Source organism: Apteryx mantelli, chromosome 7, assembly GCF_036417845.1.
Source record: "Apteryx mantelli isolate bAptMan1 chromosome 7, bAptMan1.hap1, whole genome shotgun sequence".
Lineage (NCBI taxonomy): Eukaryota > Metazoa > Chordata > Aves > Apterygiformes > Apterygidae > Apteryx > Apteryx mantelli.
In genome coordinates this window covers 29315050-29331805 of record NC_089984.1, presented here as the reverse complement: position 1 = coordinate 29331805, position 16756 = coordinate 29315050, and the positions used below count along the sequence as shown (strand labels likewise).

General features: G+C 56.7%; 1 protein-coding gene across 2 annotated transcripts; it reads right to left on the bottom strand.

The window, feature by feature from the left end:
* Positions 1 to 5732: 5732 nt before the first annotated feature.
* On the bottom strand, positions 5733 to 16044 carry NPM3 (nucleophosmin/nucleoplasmin 3). Of its 2 annotated transcripts, XM_067299547.1 has the most exons (10): positions 15795 to 16044; positions 15543 to 15684; positions 13670 to 13809; positions 13296 to 13363; positions 12373 to 12436; positions 8517 to 8602; positions 7816 to 7935; positions 7028 to 7121; positions 6506 to 6640; positions 5733 to 6356 (listed from the first exon to the last, which is right to left on the bottom strand). In XM_067299547.1, exons 3-9 carry the CDS (start codon positions 13704 to 13706, stop codon positions 6522 to 6524), a joined length of 588 nt encoding a protein of 195 aa, XP_067155648.1. In that variant the 5' UTR covers positions 13707 to 13809; positions 15543 to 15684; positions 15795 to 16044; the 3' UTR covers positions 5733 to 6356; positions 6506 to 6521. The 2 variants fall into 2 exon arrangements, with proteins under 2 accessions (XP_067155648.1, XP_067155649.1); XM_067299548.1 differs by lacking the exons at positions 12373 to 12436; positions 13296 to 13363; positions 13670 to 13809; positions 15543 to 15684; positions 15795 to 16044 and adding an exon at positions 10150 to 10233 and having other exon boundaries at positions 5736 to 6356.
* Positions 16045 to 16756: the final 712 nt, after the last annotated feature.

Here is a 16756-nt window from a genome sequence, read left to right as displayed (position 1 = left end):
TCGGGGCTCTCCATCCCGCTGGGAGCCCCTGGTGGGAAGCTGGGCCTGGGGGCGCACAGGGGTGCCCCAGCACAGCAGCACCTACGCAGAGCCACCACCAGCGAGGACACCACGGAGGCCAAATCCTGCCCGTCCAGCCTCGGGCTCTGCCGTCGGTGGGGCTGGGAAGAGGGGAGCACAAGGTCCCTGCTCTCCCTGCAGCCAGGTGCCTCCCCAGGAGGGTCCTAAATCCCCGTGGGGCTCGGCACAGCAGCCCAGCTGCTTTGGGATGGCCCCGTCCGCTGGCAGGGAAGCGTGGCCAGCAGTGACAGCCCTGCCAGCGCCAGGGACAGCCGGGCCACTGCGATTAGATCCACGCCGCGGAGGGGTCGGAGGCCAGGCCACCTGCGACCTCTGGGTATCTCGGACGTGGCTGTCGAGTGCAAAGTTGCTACCGCCGACCTGACGCAGGGCCGGCCGGGGCCTTCGCTGGGGACGGCTGCGAGGGAGCCTGACCCAGGCTGCCTCCCCCAGGGCTTTGGCCCGAGTCCTGCCAACTCCTGCCGTGTGAGAGGGGGCAGTACCTGGGCCAGGGCTCTCTAATACAGCTTTTCTCAATCATGTTCAGTTTTAACACCTACTTTAGGCATTAACGGGTTTAAACACATGTCATGGCACAAGCTGTGCTCCAGCTTCCCTAGGCATTGCCCCATGGCTGCCCAGCACGTGCTGCTGAGCCGCCACTGCCGCAGCTGTCCTAGCGGTGCCTCTGCAGAGAAAACCCCCTTGTGTTTTGGGCAGCTCTGTGAAGCTGGGGACACACAGCCTCAGCACAAGCACACGCACTGACCAGCTATTGCAGCCCACAGACATCGGGAGCAGAGTGCGACTGCGGGTGACCTCCTGCACGTCCCGGGATGTGCAGCTGGGAGCAGCAATGATAAATCAGCAGCCAGCACCTGCACTGAGCAGGGCAGCCGAAAGCTGGAGGGGCCCCTTCTTCTGCAGCGCAGTTGGTGGGGTAAAGACCCACGCGTCCAGGCTCCCAGCCAGCTCGAGGCACGCTGGGGAGAGCCCAGCCAGCGCCTGAGCCCCGGAGAGCAGGAGATGATCCCCAGCCTGAGTTTTGGCTTCTGCAGCAGACAGAGCTGTTGCCACACAGCACACTGGGGCATTTCCCTCTGCGAGGTGCTTTGATGGGGACAGGGTGGTGATTACCTGCAGCCTGGCCCTTCCAGGTCCCCCTGTCACCTCTCTGGGTCGCAGCGTGGCCGGGCTCAGCTCTGCGAGCGCCAGCCTCAAGCGTTAAGGTCTCAGCGATGGTAGAAGTACCTGTGCCCACTGCCTGGCAGGACAGAGCGGGGGAGCACGGTCAGTTAATACTGCAGAGAAGTGGACGTTCGTCACATCCACCCCCAGGGTGGGCCTGGCTGAAGGTCACTCTGCTGGCCCCTCTCCTGTGTCCCTGGGGCTGGGCACAGCCCCACATGGGCTGCTGCTGCTGCCAAGGCACCTCACACCAAAGGCTCTCAGCCCCGAGCATGGACCGTCGCCAGCCACGGCGGCTTCTTCCAGCGAGCCGCTTCGGCAGAGCGAAGGCAGCCAGCCCTCCTCTCACGCTGAGCTGGCCCCAAACCAGCCTGTCCCCCAAAAGCCGAGGGAAGGGGGAGTCTGGGAGCCCCTTGCCGGTAGGGACCCACCTACCTCCCGGAGATGCTGCTGCAGGCCCGGATAACGGGGATGCTGCCATCTCCAAGGACACCCCTCCACAGCCAGGCTCTGCATTCAGCCACCACTCGCATCCTCAGAGAGGAGCAGTGCTGCCCCGTGTCACACGTGGGAAGCAGGCACCGAGCTCAAGGCGCAGGGGACCAGCCCCACCTACAGCATGATTCACAGCTGTGCCTCTTCGGCTATCCTGCCGTCCCGGCGCCAGGTTTTTAGCCACAGCGATGGAAAATCATCCAGGCAGGATGAGCTGGGGCATTGCCAGGAAAGCTGCTGCCTGGCCGCGCTCAGCAGAGCAGCTCCCCATCCCTGCAGAACCCGAGGAGGCCAGGAGGAAGGCAGGGCTGCTGAGGAAAATCGTCCCACAAGCCCTTATGGGCAGCAGCCAGAGCAGACGGGAGCTTTCCAGGGGCACTGGGACAGGTAGCAGCAGCAGCCACAGAGCCAGCACCCTGCTGAGGCCTTTTTGTTCCCTTAAAATACAGCTCAGACTTGACCTCCCAAACCAGAGCATCCCCTGGGACCTGCTGGTCCAGCCCAGCAACCCCGCTGGAGGCAGGCAGCCGAGCCCCAGATCAGGGGGGCTGCTCAGTGCCAGCGAGCGGCCCAAGCCCCTGGCCGAGCGCAGCAGGCTGGTGCAGGGAGGGCTGCAGAGCGCTCTGCAACGTGGTTGCATGGTCTCAGTGCTCACGTGTGGAGTGGTGTGTCCCGTCATGTCACAGCTCACCTCCACGTCAAGCCATGCCGCGGCCACATTTCTCTGCTAGGCAGCTCGGCCAGGGTCCCCTGGTGCTGCCGGAGCAGGGAAGGATCTGTCCCTGGAGATGTCAGCGTGCAGGGCCCCCAAACACAGCAGAAAGGAGGGATGCTCAGGGCCGTTCACCTCCCAGCGTGACGCCAGGGCCATCGTCCGGGTTGGGGTGTCATTGGGCTCCCCGCGGCCCCGTGGGGGAGCAGTGGGCCACATACCCTCGTCTGCGTCCCCCCAGCGCGGGGAGCCCATGTGCATACATGACACACAACAACTCCATTTCCCCCCCCTCCCACCTGATGCAAGAGAAGGCAGCCCCCATGCCGGGACCCCCACGCTGCGCCCCCTGCGCACCGAGAGCCTCCTGCCCCCCGTCCCCCCCAGCCCGCCTGTGCCCGAGCTCACCTGCTCTTAGACAGCCCTGTTTGTTTGCCCAAGGTATTTGCAGCCGGGGGCACCTGCTTTGATACCATCAGCTCCGAGAAGGAAGCTGCTCACCTAGCGTGACCCCTGTAATCCCATCCTTCCCCATTAAGCGCTGTGTGTGAGCGCAGCCCCCCCCCCCCCCCCCCCCCCCCCCGCAGCCGCCTGCCAGCATGGCATTTATCTCCTTCTCCCAGAGCCGGGCGCATCAAGGCGCTGACACTGCTGGGAAAGCAGGGGGGCAAAACCTTCCTCAGTCACTGAGAAAGGGGCCCGGCAGCACCAATCCCCCCCCGCCAACGCACACGCCTTGCCCCATCTGTGGGGCTTACGCCCGCGTGGGGCGTCCCCAGGCTGCTCCTCTCCCCCAGCATCTGCCTGCCGTGGAGCTGGGGACCGGCCGGCACTCGTGGGAAGGCCCTGAAACCGTCTCCTTCTACTCCTTAAGAGGTGAAATGCTCCTCGCCAGCCTGCGCTGCCTGTCCCGTTCCCCTTCGGCAGGCGGCCGGAGCACCCCTGCCAGGGCCGAGCTGGGCCGGCTCCCTCCCCTCGTTACCCCCAGCCCGGCCCTCCCAGGAGGGCCTTGTTAAAAATGATCTACCAGCCCTTATCTCCCCCCCCCCGAGCCAAGCCGCTCCTCGGCAGGGCGCGAGCAGGACCAGCCGCACACCTAGCAGGAGGGTTTGGGGCTGGGGGAGAGGGGAGCGCGGCCCTGCTGCCTCGCTGGCCCCTGCGAGGGCTGGGGGACGATGCTGGGCAGGTCGGGGCAGCCCCAAACGGGGCAGGAGCAGGGAGCTCCCGTCGGCTGTGCCCTCGCCACTACGAGCATCCCAGGCCCCGAATCCCTCCTCCCCATCCCTGTGACCCGCTTGGCCGGACAACCTCCAGCTCCCTGCATTGGCCCACGTTACTGCCTGTCCCTGCCAGAGCCCAGCAGCTCCCCCGGCATCGCTAATCCACTGCACGGCGGTGGGGATGGAGGGACACGGACACGGGTTTCACAGTCAGGACAGGTCTATCCCACTGCAGATAGTCCCTCCTAGACCCCACGCAACCAAGGAGATCTATAAGATCCTGCTCGTGCCACGCTGTTATGGGGCTGGGAACCAACCCCAGACTGGGCACAGCCACAGCCCCACTCCCCACCCCTGAACTGCCCTCTTGCACCATCGGCGCAAGGCACCGGTGTGCTGGCCCCTGCCGGCATCTCTCACGCATATCCGGCTCTCAGGGAGGAAACGCTCTCGCACCTCGCCAGTCAAGGGTGCTGAATCAGCACGCTCCCCAGAAACTCCCCAGGTGGGAGGGTGTCAGGGGCCCATGGCATCCCAGGGACCCCCCGGACCCGGGAGCATGGCCAAGCCTTGTTGCCCCCCCCCGGGCAGGCGGTGCGGCAGGCGCAGGTGGGGAGAGAAGCCAGAAGCCAGCTAGACCCCACAGTCCCTCTGCAAGGGCCGGGCCGTGGGAGCCGGGTGTGCACGACCACCGCGCTGTCCGCCTGCCATCTAGCGGTCCCCAAGGAGGGACCCGCCAGCCACCGCAGCGTCCTGGGCCCCACACTCCACTGCCACAGCCTCGGCAGAGCCTTGCAGCTCCTGGTCAGGGCCTGGCAGGGTGCTCCTGCCCCCCGAAGCTGCCCCATGCCTCAGGCCCCCTCCAGGGTAGCAGGAGTAAACCCTGCTGCCTCTTTCCAGACCCCTGGAGCAGGGCCAGGGCTGCCTCCAGGGATCTTCCAGCCACGCTGCAGGAGGGTGGCAGGATGCCACACGCAAGTGGGTGGTTCAGCCCCTCCAGTGCGGCTCTGCTTTGTCCTCTGATGTATCCCCATCAACACCAGGCACAGTCCCCGCAGCACAGCACCATCACGCTGGGCTGGGAACAACCCTTTCCCCTTTGCGAAGGCTCCTGCTGCCTGTTCCCTTGGGGTGCAGGAAGGCAGGATGGGGCATCAGAACACCCTCCATGCAGGGAGGGCTGAGCAAGGGCTGCTTGGGCCAGAAGGAAATGGTGGGGTATGGGATGGGGAGGGGAGCATCACAGGCTCCATAGGAGAGAAATGGCCCCACTCACAACCCAGGACAGTCAGAGCCAAGGATCCACCCCGGAGGATTTCCCACGGGAGTCCATGTGGCCCGAGGCACTCGCTGTCCCAGGGTACCAACAAGGCCTGCAGGCTGGACAGTACGTGGTGTTTCTCAGGGACAACAGCCAGTGTCACAAACAGGGAGGGCCAGGACAGACATTGACCCACAGGCCAGGGACACAAAGCCTGAATGCAGGGAAGCCACTGGAGATGCACTGAGGACAGGACCAGCAGGTTGATCAGCCTCTGAGGATGTGAAGCGCAGCCTGGCCAAAGCGTGGAAAGGCTCAGACCCTCCCTAGGTGCCTACACATGGGGGAGGCCCTGGAGAGGCCAGAGCTCAAACCTGCCCCATGCCCTGCAGCTTCTAGTGTTTCTCCCGCTCTGCAGCATGCAGCCAGGGCGAGGACCAAGGGAGGAGTGGGATTCACCTCTTTGCTCTGAGCACCAATACGGGTTGCTCTGCAGCACCAGGATGGACGTGGCCCAGAGCAGGGGGGTGTTGCTAACAGCTGGGTTTCTGGAGCATGCGTGGAGCTGGGTCCCTGCCCAGCACAACCACCTGCAGCTCAGCCCCTTCCCTCACACGCTGGGTGCAGTGCTGAGCTGGGTCACGGGGTGCAAGCACGCACGGCACACAAGGGAGAGAGGAGACCCTGGGCCTCTCTAGGAAGCTCCACAGGCAGCGCATCCGCAGCATCTTCAAGGGACCAAAGGAGGCAAGCGTCAGGGGTCTGGACACCGTGGAGCATCTCCCACGGCAGCAAGCGTGGGACCAACGTGCCAGTCAGCAGTGACCCCCGCTCTGGAGCTGACGCCTGAGAGACCTTTATTCAAAGTGTAAAAACCATTCTTTACAAAGCATTTTGACCCAGCGCCTTCCCCCAAATCACAGCTAGATCGTGAGCCCCCACCCCGCCATGCATGTGAGGATGCAGCCTGGGCCCTGGTTTCACATAGCGCTTCTGACTATGTAAAACCCGTCAAGCTGTGTGTAAAGAAAAGCAAACATCCGAAAATCTCGGTGGAACCACCCCCCACCTCTGGCTGTACATCCAGCCCCCAGGGAAAGGGCCAGGACTGGGCATTTCAGAGCCAGGAGGACAGGGGTGCACAGAGCAGAGGTCCAGGACAGCGAAAAGGCACAGGACAAGGACTCCCTCCGCCATCCCTGACTCCCAGAACAGAGATGGGGGAGAGGGGAGATATCAGCAGCACCAATCCCATTTTGGGATCAACCTTCTAGGGCCGTGGGAGGGGGGCCACCCCAGTGCTGGGAGCAGCTCCTGCCCCTCACCCCCAAAAAAGTTACAGCAGAAAGCAGCAAAAGTTGAGGTCCTGGCAAGAGGTGTCCGAGGTAAAAGCCGTCCCAGGAGGAGTCCCAGCAAGTACCTGGGGAAGGAAGAACCAGACTGAGACCAGCAGCCTCCTGCAGCGGTGCCCTCTCTGCACCACCGCCGTGCAGAAGGACAGCTTCCACCCGCAGGACTTCCCACAGGGCATCACCAGGATGCTTCTTCCAGAGCTGCCCAGCCCCTCACCTTGCCAGGAGACTAGTTACTGCTTCCCTCTCTGCTTCTTGGCTGGCATGACAGGAGCAATCTCCTCCTCGGACATGTCATCTTCCTCCTCGGACATGTCGTCTTCCTCCTCAAAGGAGGCATCTTCCCTGTGCGCTAGGACATACAGATAACTCTGTTACCCACTTTTGCCCCCAAGACACTCGAAGAGCAGAGCAGCCCAAAGAGCTCATGGGCCATGTCCCAGCTAGAGGAAGGTCTCAGATGGGAAAGGTGACAGAAAGGCATGGGAAGAGGAGACAGCATGGGTCATCCAGATCCATTTCCTGGTCAGGGCTCAACACCAGGGGGATGATCCCCAGGGAACCAGTACAGAGGGGTCACTGCGGGAGGAGGCACTGAGCACACATGCTGAGCAGCACGAAGGTGCATCTCCCCTGGTCTCCCCAGGGAAAAGGGGCATCCCCACGGGTGTTAGCGCTGGAGGAAGCCCCTCCATACTCCTCACTCCTCCCGAGCCTCTCCCCACACACAGGTCCTTACTGATCTGGTGCCAGCCGGCGAGGTGCACAGGGCCAGAGCCCGCCGCCAGGCGGAAGGTCACTGGAGGCTGCAGCTGGAAGTTGTCCAGACTTAGCTGCAAAGAGACAGAGAGGAGGAGCTGTTAGTGGCAGAGGCAAAAAACAGGATGTCCCACACTGCCCGGCAGGGTACTCAGCTCAGTTAAATACAGTCTTAGCTTGGGCAGAAAGAGGGGCGGCAAGGGTGCTGGTGCCCTGCAGTAACCGCAGGAGCGGGGAAGGGAGAAAGGGCTCAGTTTGGTCTCTAAATTGTCCACATAGAGACCAAGGAGAGAGAACAGAGCATGTTGCACCTCGCCAAGCCCAGACTGTGCCCCTCCGCAGCTCCTTTTTTCAGCCCCCACTATACAACCACTATCTACCAGAAACGATTATCTGTCCCCCATGCAAACATTTGGTAAGACAAATCTTCTGTACGAGCCACAGAGCTGCATTGTTGCCCCCATCAAAGGCAAACTGGCATCACAGAGACGGGCAGGGCACTGCGCTTCTGTCCCATGAGGCTGTCCCACAGGATGCATAGGCTGGGAGGGAGACCTGGAGCCAGGACCAACCCCACAGAGCTCAGCAGCAGTGTGTGCACACACCGGGAGGCTCTGGGAGCACCTGCAGCCAGTCCACAGCTACTCTGGGCATTTTCCAGGGAACTACAGACTAGCTCATGGTCAGGATCCTAGGGAAAAGGTCTACAAACATCCAGAGATGCGCAGCTCCCCACAGCCTGCCTGAGTCCCCTGGACATCCTCTTACCAAGGGCTGGCATGACAACCTCAGATTCGCCACAGGCACAGCGATCTCCTGGTTCTCGTGGTTTCGCCCAACAACCTCCACCACGTTGCACTCATCCTTGGCACCATCCGTGAGGCAGACCTGGGAGGGAGCAGAGACTGAATTACTGCCCTCCGAGGGGACGCAGCAGGGACAGTTGGGGCTCTCCTCAGGATAAGTGACCCACAGCAACGCTACTAGCCTAGCTGCTATGCAATGATGGTGTGCAGGCACTGCTACATAAACTGGCGAGACATGGGACATGAACCTCTGTTGCACAAATGCATAGGCTGACTGCTAATTCCTGGAGAGAGCACAAAAGCCCTGAGTCTACCTAGCCTTCGAGAGCAGCAGGCCAGAGACCCAGCTGGTGGGGACCTATGTTCTGCTGGGAGGCCCCAGCAAAGTCTAATGCAAGGGAAAATACCTTCCTTCATCCTATGTCCGGAGGATTCCCCCACCAAGCAGCCAAGGGCTGCCTCCAGACCCTGCTGACTTTGTTCAGGCACCTCCAAAGGAGGGAGGAAAGCACCAGCCCTGCACCCTGCCCTTGGGGCAGCCAGTGCAGAGACCTCAGCACAGGCTCCAGCCCTCCGCCAAGGGGGAACGAGCCTGGCAAGGAGGAGTGAGGCTGTGGGCTGCCAGCAAAGAGGAAAAGCACGGCTAATTCTCATCTCTCTTACCACAGACAGAGCCAAAATGTGGTCGGAGTCATCCTCCTCATCCACCTTAAACGTGTAGGATTTGGTACTGCCAGTCAGCTCACAGCCTGGGAACAGAAGATCAGAAAAGCTGAAGTAACGGCTACATGGCCCTAAAGAGCCACAGACACATGGTTCCCAGGGCGAGTCCCCGCCCAGGCAGACAAGCACATGGAATCCCCAAAATATGCTTCTTTTTTAATGCTCAGCAGCAGCCTCAGACCAGGGCACTCAGGGTAAAGCGCCGCAGAGTACTACCTACCCAGCGCAGCACCCTACAGGGACAAAACCTGGCTCCCCCAAATTGGGCTGCTACAAGAATAAGGACAACACAAAATTATATCTTCTGCTCTTATGATCAGGATTCAGCCGGCCGTAGCTAGAAGAGAAAGGCAAAACGCCCTGGGTGTGTTTGCTCTTGCAGGATGAATCACCAGCATGAAGCAGACAGGAAAAACGCAGACCTGAGCCCTTCTGTACCAGACGCGGCGTTCGCAACGGAAAGAGAGGTATTAGCCTCAGGAAACACGGCCCAGGGCAAGGCTGCTTCTTAGCCGTGCTTATGTATTCTGCTCGGCAGGGCAAGGAATGAAATCCAGGTGCAAAAAAGGCATCGGGGATTGCTCCACTTCCCTTTTTCAGTGCATGTGTGCCACGCTGTGCCGGCTGAGATGATCTGGGTTGAAAACAGCCGTAAACGCACGTGCACACGTATTTACGAGTGAAGCGGGGCCACGTGTTGCAGGGGTTTAAGAGGCGCAGCGGTAACCCCTCCCCAGGAGGAGGGGAGAGGGCGGCTCTGCCCGCCGGGGGCACCCACGAACCGCGGAAGCGGCGGCGGCAGCTCCGCTCCTGCGCCGCAGCCGGGCCCGCAGCGGCTCCGGCCCGCCGTGGCCAGCAGCCCCGGCCCCAAAGCCCCGCCGCCTCCCGGCCCCTGCTGCCCCCGGCCCCGGCCCCACAAGTGCCCGCGGGGCCCCACGTGGCTCCCTCCCGAGCCGCCACCACGTGTTCGCCCCCCCCCCCCCGGCCGTACACGTGTCCCTGCGCCCCAGACGCCAGGGCCCTGCGGGCCGCCCCCTTCCCCAGACCCGCTGCCCCGGCCCCCCACATCTCCGTTACCCCCCCCCGGGCTCTCTAATGCCCCCCACCTGTGTCCCCAGTGTCCCGGTCCCCCACATCTCCATTACCCCTCAGGGCTTTCTAATGCCCCCCACGTGTCTGACCCCAGCGCCTCGGCCCCCCACATTTCTATTACCCCCCCCCCGGGCTCTCTGTACCCCCTCCCACGTGTCTTTCCCCAGCCTCCCACATTTTCTCTTAACTGCCCCCAGGTTTCTCTTTTGCTCCCCCCCCAACATGTCCCTACTGCACCCCACGCGTCTCCACCCCCCCCGTCTATTAATCCCCCCCCGTGTCTCTCTCTTGCCCCCCCCAAGTCCCCTCTACGTGTCTCTCCTGCCCCATCTCTCTATTACCCCCCACACACGTGTCTCTCCTGCCCCATCTCTCTATTACCCCCCCACACACGTGTCTCTCCTGCCCTAATTCTGTTACCCTCCACGTGCCTCTCCACCCCCCCCCCCCAGTCCCCCTGTCCCCCCGCAGTGCCGCTCACCGAAAAGGACGCTGCCGGGCCCGTGCGGCTCCATGAGGCGGCGCGGCGAACCGAGTCGAGTCGAGCCGTGCCGTGCCGTACCGTGCCGAGCCGGCCCGCCCCGCGCCCGCCCCCCCCGGCCGCCGGCCCGGCCCCCCCGGCCGCCGCAGCCCCGGCCCGGCCCCCCCGCAGCCCCCCGGGAGGCGGCCCCGGGCTGCCCCGGCCGGGGATGCCGAAAGCAAACGGTGCTACCCCGGCCGCCGCCACCGCCGCTTCAGGGCCCCCGGGCGGCTCCGCGGAGGTGGCGGGTCCTTTGGAGAGGGTCTCGCTTGATTTAGCAGCTGTGCCGAGAGGGGGAGTAGCTGGTGAAATGTCATATTTATCGTACTTTACTTCCTTGCAATAAAGCCGGAAGGGTTATTACCCCAGCGGGATCCTAATGACTTTTCCTGGTAACTGGCCTCTTCCCTCAGAAGATTTTTCTGAGGGGGGAGGCAGGAGGGGGAACGCTGGAAGGAGAAAGGATCTGCAATTGCCGAGGATGGTGAGCAGCCCAAAAGCCACCCTGGAGATGAAAGACACCACTGCATCCCTTAACTGCAGGTCTCGTTCCTGTCCTGGGCTTTCAGCCAAGCAAGAGCTTCTGCAGGCTCCTGCGCTCAGCAGGGCAAGGCCTTTAATGACCATGCCGCAGTCTGCGCTGGGCCACGGTGTGCAAACAACTGCGGCTCCTTCCTGCGGCCCGTGTATCGCCCTTCTCATGGGCATCCCCGGGCTCCAGCACAGCCCCTTTGCTGACACCAGGGAGGATACAGAGGGCAGAGGCAGGATGCCAGAGGCTGAGGAGATAAAGGGGGGTATCATTAGCTTAGCAGGGGATAACTGGGACAGCAGCACTGGGGGAGGGACTGGCTCATCTCTCTTCCTTTAAGCGTTGGACAAGAACGGCTTGATGTCAGAGCCAGGGGACTGAGGTACACGAGTCTTTCAAGTCTGAAGAAGGGAAGGCAATATCCTGCTTCAGATCAGCAGGGAGCACAAAGCCAGAGCTGCCTCTCACAGCAGAAAGGGAAGCATCCCAGCCCTTGCTTCGGCAGGGAGGACACACGGCTGCAATGAAACAGAGCCCTCTCAGGGGGTGAGCTCGCGCCGCGCTCCTGGCTGGAAGCCTGCTCTGCTCCCCCGGCAGAGGAGGACTCCTCCAGCCAGCCAGTCCTTTTCTTCCAGCTGGAGCCAATTCAACAACAACATGACTGAAGAGGTATGAAGAGCCCAACCTGGTCCCAGAAAAGGACTAGAGTTCACTCGCTGATGGTTATACAAGAGGACCTAGGATGCCTGCAAACTCATTTGCTTCTGCAGTAGCTGCTCTCCGCAGCCATCTGGCCAACTGCAATGCCTGCAACACGCACTGTCTGCAGCCTCGCACCCCAGAGCAAAGGAGGCAAGAGAGCCAATTTTAGCTTTACACTCCCTTAAAGGAAAAGTTCCCAAAGCAACATCAGAGTCCACAAACTTGTCTCCCAGGCTGAGATGAGAATTGTAAGGGGTGCATGTGGTATTTCTTTCCCTTAGTAGCTACCTAAGCCCACCTACCATCAAGCTGCTGAGCCCAGCTACTACGCCCAGGACACACCAAAGGGTAGGAAAAACCTGATCCCATTTGCGAGACAGGATGCAGCAACACCAAGGGAACAGATATACTTATGTTTATAAAGTTTCCAAATTGTCTGATGCTGAGAAGGCAAGTGGAAGCACTTCAGACTTGCAGACACAGAGCAGCTGGGTTTGTTCTTCTTGAACCCCCCAAGAGCACCTTGTGGTACCAGTCTTGCAGATTATGATAACTCTAGACCTTGCTAACATAAGCACTATGCTTCAAACCCAGCGCAGCACTATGCCACTAAAATGCATTTGCATTTCTAAAGCATTATTCTCCCAGTAGGAATCCTACAAATTGAAAAAAATATATATAAAAAAATCCCTTTTCCTCCCCCCATCAAAACCAGTCAACAAGATAACGATGTAGCAACCATTTAAGCCCCAGAGACCAAGGTATCATGGGAAAAAATGGAATGCATTGGGACTTCTGTCTGGGGCAGCAAATCCCAAATCTCAGTGTTTTGCAGGACCATCATTCAGGCACGATGTGAAACTAGGACCCTTCCACTCCCCAGTACATTTTCTCTATAATGTAACCACATTGCCAGCTGAACAGCTGATCCCTTACAGCAAAAGCCTTACCTGCTCTATATTGTAGGTCTACGGGAGAAGGAAACGAGCACAAGAGGAGGCAATCCAGTGTGTCCTGCCAGTGCACAGTGAGGAAAAAAGCAGAGAATTCAATCCTTGACAGTTAAAGCACATCTTAAGCCTTGAAACGGATGGTCCACTCTTCCTTCTGAGCATGCCAATTATTCTAATTGACCAGATTAATATCCAGTACTTTTAAAAACGCAGCTAGGACCATCTTCAGCAACATCTCAGTGCAAGAAGTTCTGCATTTCACTCTTACTATCCCACACTAGTCAGGATTGCCCCCCCTCTCAAAAAGGCTTTTTTTGCAGCTCCCCTCCCTCCCAAGCTCTACTACCCAAATTTTCCCATCAGTTCTGTGAGAACCTCCTTCCTCGCAGCTTGCGTCACCTGAAGGAGTTCATGCTACACCCTTGTTCCCTCTCATAACACTTCCCACAAAATAGGGAACGTAACACAGCTCTATTGCCTCACCTCTGATTTAAACGCTATTCCCTAGCCTCTACTCTAACCCCTTCCCACAGTCATCCTCTTGTCTGCAAACATTGACTACAACCACTAACCCTCACCAGATGCATTCCTTTAACCACAGATGAAAACAGGTTCTGACCTAAGATCATATTTTTTTATTTCCTTTTATTCTTGACTGTTTGCCACTATAAACTAGAACTCCACCACCAGTCAGAAAACCCCAGAACGCAACAAGCTATTCTCCAGAAAGGGAATTATTATTATTATTTTTTAATGCAGACAGCTCTAAAACCCATGCACAAGACCAGCTGCCTTACGATTATTTTTGGCTTTAGATATTTATTGTTCCTGGGACTAGGGATACATAGACTTTAATTACTTTGGAAAGTACTGAGATCATTACTTAAAGGCAACTGAAGTCCTTCTACTAGAAAACTCACCTGGTGAGGATTATCCAAGCTCTTCAGGTGCAGTCCCCCATCCATGCTCACAGCTTGCCCTCCTTGTCCTGAAAGTCACAAAATGCACACAGGGCATTAATTTAAACTGTCCACGCTAACTCTATATGCAGAACTTGTTCTTGTCCACAAAGAACTAAGTCAACATAAGTGTTCACATAGTCTATAGTGCTAGTTTAATCCTATCTGAAAAATCACAATCCCCCAATTCGTTTACTTAATTAGACAAATCTTAAACATTCTGAAGGGACACACAGGGGCCATGTCAGGAGCAATGTCTCTAGCAGCTTACGTACAGCTATTTATTCCACAGCTAACAGTGTCAGGTTTTTTCCTACTTCCTCAGAGTAACTCACCTTGGCTACCGATGGCAGACTGTAGCAAAGAGCTCATGGGTCAGATTAGTCTGGCAACATCTGTCTTCAGTGGAAAGTCCCTTTCACCTTTGCATTTAACCACGCTGGGATGGTACACATCAGGGCTCTGGCAACTGCAGCTGTTTAGAAAACCACTGTACCACTCAGAAGTCAGCAGACACAACATAGGCAACACAAAACACAAGCCTGAGCATCAACTGCTCTGGTTCACACCAGTGTCTTCACTTAAACCATCGATGAAGGGAGAGGACTGACCAGTAGAGGCTGGAGATTTGCTATCTTTTTATGAGCCAGGAAGCTCAGCAAGATGGTTATAACAAACAGCTAGAGGGCAGTAATGTCTTAAATCACTGCAGCTGGCCGTACAGCAAAGCTTCACGGCTCTCATCCAAGTCTAAAGGCTGGCATTTTTATTCATTCCAAGACAGGTATTTTCAAACAGTATTTGCAGTGTCAAAACAGTTTAGGGGAAAAGACTTGGGAAGAGAACTGGACAGACTACTGAATGTGATAGGTGATTTTGTGACAGGCACAGGTAAGGCTAAGGTAGATTTCTTTGGCTCTATTTTCACTGCTAAGGTCTCCAGGGCCTCTGTGCCTATAAGCAGGGTTCAAGGAGATGAAATTCCAGTGGAGGATGATCAAGTCAGAAATTGAGAAACCTCAACCCGTACAAGTCCACAGGATGCATAAAAGCATGCTGGGAGAGCTGGCCACCACCACTGTGAGGGCAGTCCTTAAAATCTCTGAAAGGTCATGAAGATCAGGGAGGTCTCCGATGACTGGAGAAAAGCAAGTTTTATGCCTGACTACAAAAAGGGCAAAAATCCAGGACACTGCAGGCCAGTCAGCCTCCCCTCTGTCCCTAGGAAAATCATGGAACAAGTCCTCTGGAAAGCCATTTCTGGGCACATGAAGGTGATTGGTAATAGCCAGCAGAGATCTTCCAAGGGTAAATCTTGCTTGACCAACCTGATTGTCTTCCACAATGAAATGACTAAATCTATGGACAAGGGGGAGAGCAATTAGTGTCCTCCTTGCCTTTAGCAAGGTGTCTGATAAGCATTCTTACATCCAAGTTGAGACCTTACAGTCTAGATGGGTGGACTACCAGGCAGCTGAAAAAAACTGGCTAGATCGTCAGGCACAAGGTGTAGTGACTCATGATTCCTATTCTAACTGGAGCCTGGTTAGAAGTGGAGATCCTCATGGTCCGTACTGGAACCTCTGCTTAACACAAGCCAGCAGTGCACCCTGGCAGCAATGAAAGCTAACAGCACCATCAGTCATATTAACAAGAACATACCCAGCAGATCAAGAGAAGTTACTTGCTTTCACTAGGCACTTGTTAGACTGCACCTGGAATACTGTATCCACTTTTAGACACCCCCCCTCCCCCCAGGTACACAAAAAGTTTTGATAAAATTGAGCAAGTTGGTCCAGAGAGTGGCCTGTGAGGAGAAGCTGAGGGAAATACGCTTATTTAGCCTGGGGAAGAGGAGGCTCAGATACTGGAAGGCTGCTGTTTGTTACCACTTCTTGGAGGGGACCTAAGATGGGCCCAGGCTCTTCGTTGAGGTGCTCAGCAAAAGGATAAGATGATGGTCAAAACAGGCTCTGACTGGATATAAGGAAAAATGTTTTCCCTGTGAAGACAATCAGGCAATGGGACAGGGGCCCAGAAAGGTGGTAGTACCTCTGATTTTGGAGGTTTTCAAAGAGCTGACCAGACAGAGTCTGGAGCAACCTGATTTGAATTCAGTGCTGATGCCGCTTTGAACAGGAGGCTGAACTAGATCACCCAGGGTCCCTTCCAATATGAATTGTAAGAGCTACAAGAGCATTTTAATACCTCTGATCTTTTGATGAAAAGCCATTTCCTTCCAGAAGGACACTGTAGTTACTCTACTGCACCACAGATCAGCTTGTGAATTCTTGGACAACCCTGGAGACAGATTTCTCACATATGTTCAATCCTAATAGAGCAGAACATTCTGCTCTCATGACAAGGAAAGGACCATATACTATTAGTTATAGTTACAGTCACTAATTTTTAAGAAAATTTCCTCTGTTAGTGATGAGGCTTCTGTCTGCCAATACTTACCAAGATGGGAAAGTCTCAATTCATCACTGAACCAACTGAAGAACATTTATCTCAATTTCCAAGCACTTCCCTTGCTCACCACATCTCTCTTCTTCAGTACTGCAAGCTCCCTCAAGGGTTGCAGCTGCTGCATTTAATCAGAACAGCCCCATGTTTTCAGTCTCTTTTGCATGCTTATGTTTCTTTATGCAGCACACCTTGGAGAAGGGGTGTGAGCCAAGACCTTCCAGTTTTTGCAGCTGGCTTGCCTTTGACATGGCCAAGGCATATTGTCACTTCTGTTGTAGCTTTATGAAGTATGTTTCAACAATACAAAAACCACATGTAACTTATCTATGATTTTGTGAAGAAAAGCTATTATTTTAGCATAGGGCATGCTTACCAGGTTAGGAAGGCTAATATAAGCTTCTGAATTACATAACCAACACACTTCTACAGCAGATGGATCGATGTTAAAGCCAATTTTGTGCACTGAATTTAGGAAAAGGGTGCTTTTATTGAGCCTAATCCACCCATCTTCCTTGGCTATAATTTTTCTAAGCAGGAGGCTACTTGCTTTAGCTATTCAAGTTTAGCGTTTTAAGTTAAACACTCCTGAGCTTCTGTGGATGTACAACTGAGGTCAGACTGTGGAGCTACCATGTTTACCCTTTACACACTATATGACCATCCCTCAAAATACTTCTCACTTCTGTTTCTGTCAGCTGGCTGTTCCATGTTCCAGTGGCCCTTTAAACCCAGCAGCTGGCAAGAAAGGAAGAGTGAGAGAGGGGAAGTGAGTTTGCTGCAACAAAGTTCACATGGGCTTTACCAGACACTGAAGATCACCTTTTGACTAGTGCTACTCACATATGGGCCAACAAGAAAAATGACAGCCACTCCGATCAAGATTTTCTTTCGGGGGTAGGGAGGAGAGTATTTCTGAAGGGTCATTGAATGCCCACCTACGACAAGCATCAAAG